An 11,774-nucleotide genomic window follows, 5' to 3' on the forward strand; every position below is an offset into this window, starting at 1 on the left:
AACTCCAACCATGTCCACCATATTTGTTCTTAATAAACATAAGAGGCACAAAATGGTATGTAAATCGCTTTGACCCAAATAGAAGCATCATTTAATGTGCCCATAAATATTCATATTTAACTAACTGACCTAGAAAATTTCATATATAAATGAACAACTTTCTTTGGAGGGCAGATCAGTACTAAACAAATATTCAAAAATAAAACATATAGAAATAAATTTCACAAATCAAACAAAATGTTCAAATTCGTAAGTGTTAAAAACGAAAACGTAAATCGTTTAACAGAATAAAATATCTTGTAATGTTGTTTTCCTCAACAGTTCGTATTTGTCACATTGTTGGCTATTGCCTCAGCTGCCATCCTCCGAGTCAACACATTAGAAAAAGAGATTGTGCCTATTCTAAGGCAAGGTGAAGAAAAGAATTCCGATGGCTCATTCACATACTATTACGAGGGTGGTGATGGTGGCAAACGCCAGGAAGTTGGTTTTTTCAAGAACCAAGGTACCGAGGATGAAGCTTTAGTCATCAAGGGTTCCTATCGTTACATTGATGCCAATGGCCAAGAAGTTCTCGTTGAATATATTGCCGATGAAAACGGTTTCCGACCACAAGGCAGCAATATTCGCAAAGAAATTTCCGAAGCTGCTGCTGATGCCGCCCATGTGTCTAACTTCCAAAGACGTCAAGAGAAAAATTAAAAAATAAACAAAACCAATACTGATTGATATTTATGAAGTTGATATTTCTTTTTAAACAAAATTTGGATACAGACAAATTAGCAAATTTATTGATGGCAAATGACCAAAATGTCAAAACCATTAGACGAGGCACACTTCGCTTAAGTTTAAGATTTTAAGTTTGCAGCCAGTTTGAGTAATGTTTTTGGCATTCATAAATGAATGAAAGAAGATGATAGTTGTTTAATAGTACCCTATATTAATGTATGTTGCTCATAGGTAGTAGTCGTTAATATAAGTTATAAACACGGTGGTTAATATTTTCGGGAGAAAATAGAGTACACATATACATAAATACTAACTAAAGTGTCCGCTACTTCGTTATTTGAATTTCAATTTTTGTGTTGTAGGAAGTGACACTCCCTTTTTTGTCTATCCTTATGCAAGATTTGCATTTTACGAAATCCACTCTGATGTTGTTAGTGCCTTATAAGTCCTCGCTGGATATTAGACTCAGGCTTATCCACTTGCATATAATATTGCTGCAAATCTTCAGACGTTGTAGCGTTTCAGATCTGAAATATTTTTCTTAGCCACTAATCACTCTTAATGTTCAGGCTCGTCACTTGTTAATGTAAGACGCGCAGCTAATCGTATCTGTCTCTCATACACCATAAGTTGTAACAGTCTGTTATGCTATCCAAATCCAAAATCTGTACAAATTGTGATATATTAATGCCAGTCTCCTAGGAGCTCATTCCAGTGTATCAGCATCACCTTCTCAGGAACTGGACGTTCCAATATGATAATAAAACATCTGGAACACATATATATTCAATAGGACTGACTGCAACGTTATTTTGTGCCCACGTGCGCGGTGTTTCAGGTTTGCAGCCAGGGTACCGACCGTAATAGAATAGAGTCTCGTTGATAACTGGGCACCTCAACGAGTAGTGAGCTTAGTTGCCAAGTCCAAATCATAGTAGGGGAGGGCTGTACCATGACCGTCCACAGTTCCCCCATTTACAATTTCTCTATGGTTGAAATTACATTAAGGATTGTAAGGGAGAGCTGTAAAGAACGTAGGCAGCATGGTCTTTGCGTGGGCCAAATAAACCTTTATCACTGCAAAGCGGCGGCAGCGAAACTTCTTCTCCCCCTTACCAGAACTGAAGTAGACATCGCTTTGGTTCAGAACCCTAATTGTTAAAGAATACGGTTTCTGGTGTGTGTTACTCCCTGTTCCATACTTCCAATGTGGAGAAGATAGGAACTTGTATTGTAGCTAAGAAAAGTCTAAAACCTATTCAGCTCTATAATTACAGTGACGGCTATACGACAGTTGTGAGGCAGACCCGCCAAGTCAGTTGGTGCGAAAGCTAGTGCAAATGCTCATCACTTCCACTGGGGAAGCAGTGACAGAGGCGAGCATGGTCCGGACAAACAGTACTTTACAGAAACAACAGAAACACTGAAATATTTATGAAGTTTATGTACGCGTACACAAACTTTAAAAATCCAATTTAACGTTTATGTACCCAACGAGAATAGAAAAGTTCATCAAACACACATATTTGGTACGCCACCACCATCGTCATGTAACAGCCACGTACCCAACCGAAATGGTTACGTACATAAGCGAGTACATTAAAAAACCACGTAGTACGCAACCATTTCGGTTGGGTACGTGGTTGTTACATCGGGCCACAGTTCTATACACATAAATGCCTTATAGATGTAAAGGGCATCCCCCTCATAGGAACCCCAGAAGGACCATCTGGGAGGAATTCAACTCTCTATCTCAAGCCTATGTGAAATTCTGGATATTCACACAGGGAGTGAAGTTGACAGGCAAGTTGAAGATCTCACGAGTTTTCTTCGGGATTGCTGTGAGAAGTCTTGCTCATTAACTTATCCAGGTCGGAGAACTCAAGTAGTTTGGTGGAATAAAGATCTGGGCAAAATCAGGAAAGCCTGCACGAGGGCATATAACAAGGCTAGGCTATAGGGATAGTTTCTATAGGTATAAGAGTAAAGTTAGAAAGGCTAAAAGAAATTCCTGGATAAACTTCAGTGATGCAAAGTAGGGAGTGATTGCAGCTGCCAAATTTCGCAGGCTGATCTCAAAGAATCCCAAACCTATTGGGAGCATCAGGCGAAATTATGGCACGTGGAGAATGCTGTAGTAGAAACTCTAGATCTACTGGTAAATACTCACGTTCCGGATTTCATGGGCGATCAGTACTTTTTCAACCTTATAAATCTCATGCACCAAATGGCATCGTTCCGGCGATGTTTTAACCAACGCTTCAGAGAAGAATTTCCGAGACGTCATCACTGTTGCAGCCGCTCGCCATATTTCTGCCGGTCGAGTACCTGAAATAAGACCTTATTTCCCGGCAGAGGCTTGATGAGCTTCGCCGTACGAACCCTAGCGACCCCAAAATTAGAAAATAGACAATGGAAGTCAACAGGTTAGTACGTGAACACAAGCGAAAAAAGGGGATAGAGCATCTGAAGTGCTGCAACATTGGAATCGAGTGTTGTAAATTGTGGACAAGGGTTATCGAACCCTGGTAAGAAGGATGATGGGATATCAGTCATTTTTAACTGCGTTGTTGTGACAGATCCGAGGAGGTGCGCGGGCTACTTTTACCGACAATTTATCGACCACACCGATAGCGACCGGGGGAAGAGAAGTGTTTTACGATCTCTACCAACCGAAGACGAAATATCATAATTTACGATGTTGCAGATATTATCCGAGGCGCAAAATCATCCAAAGCGCTTGGACCTGACGCTTGGTGATGCTAAAGCAGCTGAATAACCCTGGAGTCGAGTGTTTGAGCAAGGTCCTCAACCTATCGCTCACTGGCATCAGAACGACTTATCCATTTGAGGAACATCTAGAAGGTTCCGGAAGCAACATATTACCACAACGGCACTGCACGCCATTTCCACACATAGTAGCCGAGGTCTTACCCAGAAAAAAGCGTGCCACAGAACAGTGATGGTACATTAGATCAAACCCAAGCTTTTGATACGGTCAGTCATACTAAGTTTTTCGAGGATGTCGACAATACTACCCTCCGGCGTTGTTTGAAACGTTGGATCACCAACTATTTGTGTGGTAGCCAGTCATGCATGGAATTCAGAAACAAAAATCCAAACACCGTAGAGTAATCAGGGTGCTCACCAAGGAAGTGCGATATCCCCGGAACTGTTTAACTTCTGGCTTTCTGCAATTCCACGCCCTCACGACGGCATTGTGTTAATTATGTACGCGGATGATTGTACGCCTATGGCGTCAGGTCCCAACGTTGATAGTATTTGTGTCAGGCTAAATGAACATCTCATTAATCTTGTTAAGTTCTTTCACATCAGGAATATGCAAATATCCGCCACTAAGTTAACAGCCACACCGGAAATGAAGCTCCCATTGAATGTGCATGGTCGATGGGTCAATAATTCCAACCACAAACTATCTCAAAGTCCTGGGGCTCACATTCGATAGCATGTATAAGTCATCTGTGCATGTCATAGCTGTCGATAAGATGAGAAGCTGGAACAAGGTACTCAAGTCTCTAGCCGCCAGCACATGGAGAGCAGATAAAGAGACTTTGTTAACCACATACAACGCGATATATAGGTCTGTGGTAAGCTGTGTGACGCCAGTATGGTCTACCAACGTAAGTGATACGCAATGGAAAAACTTCCAAACCTGCCAGAATGCAGCCCTGAGAACATCAGCAGGGTGCCTCGACATGTATTCAGTGGTGCGTCGTATTGCCGGTGCATCGGCACAACATGATATTGTCGATGCAATATTTGCTTGGATGCTATATGCAAGACCATCCTAACCACCACCTAATGGACAGATACCCGCCGCCCAGGCATGTCAGGAAAGATCTTCATGATCTAGAGAGGGAGGTCCTGAGATGCAAAACAGAACCTCTAGATCAATAAGCTTATCAGGCAGGTTTGATATATATTGATGATGATGGAGTCGCTGAGGCGTTAGGAGCCTATTGTCTTATTGGGACAGGATTAACGGCACAACGTAAAACATATGTTCGGCATGCAACACCAGTCCGTATGATACGCTGCACCTTTTCAAATGCCCACCCAGACCAACTGACATAACTCCAATCTCACCCATCCATGTGGCATCCCTTCCATGTGGCATTGTTGACTTTGTTCCGAGTATACTGGATGGTGGGCAATTAAAACTCTCTTTGTAAGTGATATACCTGCGAGTGGACCTTGACCATCGGCTTAGATGGAAAAGAAACACTGAGGAGCGCACTAAGAGGGGCTTAACTGCATTATATTCCTGTTAGAACTCCATAGGTAAAAGCTGGGGCCGCAGATCGCATGTAATACACTGTATGTATAGGACAGTGGTCTACCCCATCTAAACCTATGGCAGTTTCGTCTGATGACAGGCGCTAAGGGGAGATGAAACTGATTGCAGTGTTTTTCAGGCAGACATTGTTGCAGTATTCAAAGTAGAGCTGGCATACTATCGATAGTCAAACTATCGTTTTGATCACTGTGGTAAAGATATGTTTATTACGAACTCCGAAGAAGCTGTATTTTAAACAATTCATGACAGATCACCCAAATAACTAGTTTTGGCGGCCGACATAACCATTGTTTTACGACATAACAAAACTATAGTGGAACTATCGCTCTAGTTCAAAGCCTTACAACTATTAGGGAGAATGACCTACTTAGCAGGCTATAGGCGTTCGTATCCTTCACTATTAAATCTAAGATTGTTCAAAGTTATAGGTCTATCTTAAAAACCGTTAAGTTTTATTACAGTAGCCCTAAGTGGCTATGCGCCGGGTCATCATATGTGTACATAGGACAACCAATTAATACATTTTTGCCTAAGTCTCTGTTAAATTTGAATTTGAGTTTCACATCGTTCCTGATCCTCTCCCTTCCTCTCCCCTCTCCTACCCCTTTTCTATCTCTTTTCATGATGAGCTCAATGAACCACTTGTCCCCTATTTCATTATTATTTGTAACGCACTGCTTAGTCTACCATTACTTAATAGCAAATTGTAATTTTATTGAGATTCGAACAATCCCTAATAGTTATGCCTTAGGGTGTTTTACAACAAATAACAAGTGTAATAAAATATAACACCTTAAGCCTTTAAAATGTTTTGCTACCCCCCTCCTCCTCCCACTACTCCTTCACATCATCATAAGACACTTTACACAGGGAAACACCTTCAAATTCCGAATAAGGCACGAGGGTGTTTGGAAGCGATGTTATTCATTTATCTGTCTTGTATCATTGTTGTTGTTGTTATTACAATTATTGTTTCTGTTCGAGTAATTTCGTGGGCCGTAAATAGGCAAAGCTTGTGCTCGTAAAAGAGCATTTAATTCTAAAAGTACGACAAGAAACAAATTGTAATTTTCCTCTGTACACAAAGGTATTTTGTTAAATATTTGAACTTTGAATTAAGTTCATTACAATGAACATTTGTTTAGCTAGCTAACTATGTATGTATGTACTTCCGAACAGAGAATTTGACTACGAAGAAATATCAACACGAATTAAAAATATTCGTCATCATCTTGATGGCCAACTTATAGCCGTACATGTTAATAACGTGAAATGTCTACAAATGTCTGAGAGATGTGTAGATAATATGGAAGTAATTTTAAGATGTTTCAGTCATCATATTTAAAATATTCCCCCAAAAAACAAACTGTTGTTGTAGGGTGTGGTTTGTTAAATAGTTATTCTAAGCATATTGAAATATTTCAACAAAGAAACTGTTCTTTTAACGAATACTTTTTTTGTTAAGAATATTTTAAGATTAAATTTTTGGATAAAACAAAAGACGGACAGAAAAGTTGTGAACTACAATAAACTTTGCAAAATAATCGGATTTCGTAATTTAATTTTTACCGTGTTTCTGGTAACTACCATAAACAAGTGTCATAAACTGTCATTCTTGCTTCTCTGATCCATTGTGGTTCTAATTACGAAATGTTTGGGCAAAAATTATTTGTTTGGGGTTTCTGTACAGAATAATAACAAGTAAAAAAGCGTTATGTTCGGCCGGGCCGAACTTTTCATACCCTCCACCATAAAATATTCTGAACTAAAATGGAATAATTAGTTTTCATTGGGGACAATCCCAACTTTAAGTGGGTACGTTAAAATGTGAGATAATGTACATAAAATGCTTCATTCGGGAGGCCCTTTTTATGGTGCCTATATCTAACTATGTACGTATGTTGACAATTTTTGGTGGGCTAGAAATTATGAGGTACCGTTATATAGGGGTTATAACAAAACATGGACCTATTTTGACAGTTTTTGATGGGAGCCTTTAATGTCAAATAACTCCTAATTCGGTTAAAAATTGTAGCTAGAATCCTCAAAATACCGAAAATCGGTACATAACGTGGGAACTTCAAATGTCATTAACAGCTAGTTCGGAGGTATGTGGGCTATACGAAAATATGAACTTAAATGAACAATTTTTTTTGCAGAATTTTTGTTGGCTTTTGAATTTCAAATTACGGAAAGTTCGTCCAAAAATAAAGCTGAGGTACGGAGAATCGGGAGGTTTGTTTTGGGGCTATACCAAAACATGGACCTACGTTCGTAAAAGTAAAATATTGGTGGTATGTTGAAAATTGTTGATGCAGATGTGTGGTGACCACTACAACCTTCAAATGTCAAATTACAGCTAGCTAAAATTGCCAAATTACTGAAAATTGGGAGGTACCGTTATATGGGAGCTATATCCGAACATGGACCTATGTTGACAATTTTTGATGGAGAGGTGTTGTAACCACTAAGAACTTCAAATGTCAAATTACTGAACATCGGGAGGTACTTTTATATGGGGGCTTTATCAATACATCGACCATTCTTGACAATTTTTGGTGGAGAGGTGTGGTTTAGTGGTCACTAAGAACCCTAAATATCAAATTATATCTAATTCAATCCAGCAATGTGACTTAAATGGGATGGGGGCTATTCCAAAACATGGACCTATGTCCGCTAGTTATATAAGTTTATTGATATTTAAGAACCCTAAATGTCAATTTATAGCTAAATTTCAGCGTTCTATCTCCATTTTTGTGGATGCTAGAGTGATTACCACAGACGGACGAACGGACGAGCACAGATCGACTCAGAATTTTACGCTGATCAAGAATATATCAGCAAAAATGTCTAAAATCGTCTTTTCCATTTCAAAAAAATCAAAAAAAATTTTTGATACTACATCTATGATTTTTGGTACATATATTAAGAAAAAAATCGTCATTCCAAATCTGTTTTCTTTACCAGCTTTGATCGTTGCGCGCAAAAGATATGACCGTTTTAATTATGCTAATTAGAAAAAATTCTAAAAAAATCGCGACTTAATATAGTAAGCTGTTATATCCTATTATCGTTAACTGAATTCGCACCCTTTGCGATGATGCAAAAAAAATTCGGAAAGTTTCAATGGATTCGCGAAAAATTAAATTTGTTAAATAATTGCACGTATTTACAAACGTATTTTTGAAACAGTAACGCTTATACTTACAAATAAATGTATAAAAAATTAAAGCAGCATCCAGACATTGTGAGGAATAAAATGAAACCTAAGTCGTGAAGTTTGGAGCTATAGTATTCATGTTATTTGCAAAAATACAAAGAGAATATGACGAAAAAAATAAAAATCATGTTATTCTAATTTTATTTTTTATGGTTTTATGGAAAGGTTGAAAAAAAAAATGTTTAAGTTCTTCGTCATTTTCGTCCAAATTTCCCGCAATAATGAAGATATTCCGTTGCAACAAATTTTTCGCTTATAGTTTTCCTATTGGCAAATATTTTTAGAACATTATATTAAATCACAAGGAATTCCAATTGTGGCATAACATTAAGATAATGTTATATTGAATATTACAACATTTCAAACGCATATAAACCGCGTAATAGTGAAAATGACATGATGCGCATCCGATTTTCCAACACAGCGAATCAATCCCTTTTATTTGGTGTACAGTTTGTTAAATTCTATTTGGCGGCCACGATGTAGCATCTGCTGCATATTAGGGTGCAAAATACAGTAAAATGGTCATAATTTCCGCGAAGTTCATTTACATTTTATGCGCATCCGTTTTCGATGATAACCTTTAAAAAATGCATCATTTGATGTCGTTTCATTGCGATCCATCAAGAACCGTGGATGTAGCATCGCACTTAATTTTTAGAAAAAATCATTGTATTTTCGGATTAGCGATAGTTTTGAAATATATGTTTTCGCACATTTTAAACAGGCATATACCTCTATTTGTTTCAGTAAAAATTACACTTTCAAAACGCGTTGCAATGCGCGCAATTTTCAAAAACATTTTTTGCAGATTTTCGAAATTTGAGGGGTATCATATCCGCCGATCTAGTGGACGGATTTGGACGCGTCATGGCTTATTACATTCAGAACGTAAAAAAACTAAGGCAGTTGCAAATTTTGAATCAAAAAAACAGGTTTTTTATAAAAATTTACTCACAAAAATTTCGACTTTAAGCTGAGATTGTTGTGAACCTTTGAAGGCTACACGCCCGAGTGATACATCAAAACATGCGTAATCGCGAGTACTACAATTTCATAATCAGTTTTTAAACGAGTACAGTTGCGCGTCCCGATTAGAGCAAAAATTCAAAAAACCCAATTTTTCAGTCTTCAAAATGTCAGCATCCGTTTGAGATTGATGCAGTGGTTATATTAAAAAATCATACATTAGAAACTTCATCTCTGAAGTGTATTCTTTAACTTCTTCTTTAAACATTATACTCTACATTGTATTGTAAAGCCACTAATTGAAAATTGACTTAAAAAAACTCGTTTCCTTCAACGATTTTTCCTATTTTTTTACATTAATATGACTACAGCTTCCGCTCAAATTATAATTTTAAGAAATCCATCGGTGAATCGTTCTAAAACAGTTTATTTTACCTATATGCGTGCAAAAGTTATGGTATATTACAACAATTCGCGAGTTACAATACCCCATACCTCAGTTTCATCATAAGTAAATTTTCTACAAAAAGGGCGATATATACTTTATAGGGTCGCAAATGAGTATTTCAATGCGTTACAAACGGAAAAACAAACTTAATATACCCTCCATACTATGTTGGTGGGTATAAAAACACTTCAAATAAACCAAAAGGGAGCAGTGAACTGATGAAAGGACTGAAATCGATTCAGACTGGCAAAGCAGCCCAGGTCAAAAGTGTTCATAACCGTCGGGTGAAAGGACACGTGAGTCGTACAAGGCCGCTCGGGTTACTTTCTGGTATTGATAGGTCTGATCCTGAAGGCAGAATCAGTGATGATTAGACAGCGGAATTTTATGCAACCCCTAGTTTTTGTCCGATATATGTCAAATTTTTGGACTGGGCATATTTTTGGCTTCTGATTCCATTGCAATCGAAACATATGACATATGCAAAATTATGCAAAATGCATAAATTTTTGCATATGCAGAATTTATGCATTTTACATATTTTGGTATGCAACAAATATTTCAATAATAGGTACAAAAATGTTTGTGTGTACAATTTTTCTGTTTAAAATTCTTTTCAGACAAGTCAATAAAATAGAGAAATGTATAACCACAGCCACAACCTTCAAAATACCGAAAATCGGGAGGTATCGTTCTGTGGGGGCTATATGAAGGCCTGAGCCTAAACCAACAAATTTTAGGTGGAAAGTTTTTTACCCCCAAGGAAGACTTAATACCAACTTTCAGCCATTTCGGTGGGATATTGAGTCCACAACCTTCAAAATACCGGAAATCGGGAGGTACCCTTATATGGGGTCTATATGAAGACGTGGGCCTATACCGAGAAATTTCAGGTGGAAAGTTGTATACGCCCAACGAAGACTTAATACCAAATTTCAGCCATTTTGGTGTGTTGCTGTGGCCACAACCTTAAAAATACCAAAAATCCGTGGGTACCGTTCTATGGGGTCTATATGAGGACGTGGACCTATACCGAGAAATTTCAGTTGGAAAGTTTTATACCCTCAACGAAGACTAAATATCAAATTTCAGCCATTTCGGTGGGATTTTGAGGCCACAACTTTCAAAATACCGAAAATCGGGAGGTACCGTTCTATGGGGCTATATGAAGACGTGAACCTATACTGACAAATTTCAGGTGGAAAGTTTTATACCCCCAACGAAGACTTAATACCAAATTTCAGCCATTTCGGAGGGATATTGAGGGCACAACCTTCAAAATACCAGAAATCCGGAGGTACCGTTCTATGGGGGCTATATGAAGGCGTGGACCTATACCGACAAATTTCTGGTGGAAAGTTTTATACCCTCAACGAAGAATAAATATAAAATTTCAGTCATTTCGGTGGGATTTTCAGGCTACAACTTTCAAAATACCGAAAATCGGGAGGTGCCGTTCTATGGGGGCTATATGAAAACGTGGACCTATACGTGGACCTATACTGACAAATTTCAGGTGGAAAGTTTTGTACCCCCAACGAAGACGTAATACCAAATTTCAGCCATTTCGGAGGGCTATTGAGGGCACCACCTTCAAACTACCACAAATCCGTAGGCACCGTTCTATGGGGGCTATATGAAGACGTCGACCTATGCGACCAGGTTTCAGTTGTAAAGTTGCATACCCCTAACGAAGACCTAGTACGAAATTTCAGCCATTTCGGTGGGATATTTAGACCATAAATCCTTGAATATATTTTTGCATATGGTTTTGCATATGCTCATTTTATGCAGATATGTACAAATATGTCAAAATATGCACGATATGCAAAATATGCATAATATGCAATAATTTCTGGGCCTAATTCGTTTTATTTTGCAATAAAACGAGTATCTGTCTAATCAGATTTTTTCTACGGCCATCCTAACCATATATGCATTTGCATAGGATTCCGCTGTCTAGTGATGATCATTGGTTGCTAGTAGAACGTCGTCGGAGGAAGGTCATAATTTCTAATGATGTCCACGACAGAAAGACCGGCTTTGGCAGGGATGCTGTGTACAATGTCGTCAATGTCATCAACTCTCAG

At 38.3% G+C, this 11,774-nt stretch overlaps 1 protein-coding gene across 1 annotated transcript; it reads left to right on the forward strand.

Moving 5' to 3' along the window:
* Positions 1-237: 237 nt before the first annotated feature.
* On the forward strand, positions 238-702 carry LOC141386715 (endocuticle structural protein SgAbd-6-like). Its single transcript, XM_073955635.1, has 2 exons — positions 238-249; positions 322-702. Exons 1-2 carry the CDS (start codon positions 238-240, stop codon positions 700-702), a joined length of 393 nt encoding a protein of 130 aa, XP_073811736.1.
* The last annotated feature ends 11,072 nt before the right edge of the window (positions 703-11,774 follow it).

The sequence above is a fragment of the Musca autumnalis genome, unplaced genomic scaffold (assembly GCF_047663935.1).
Source record: "Musca autumnalis isolate F117 unplaced genomic scaffold, ASM4766393v1 scaffold_5, whole genome shotgun sequence".
Lineage (NCBI taxonomy): Eukaryota > Metazoa > Arthropoda > Insecta > Diptera > Muscidae > Musca > Musca autumnalis.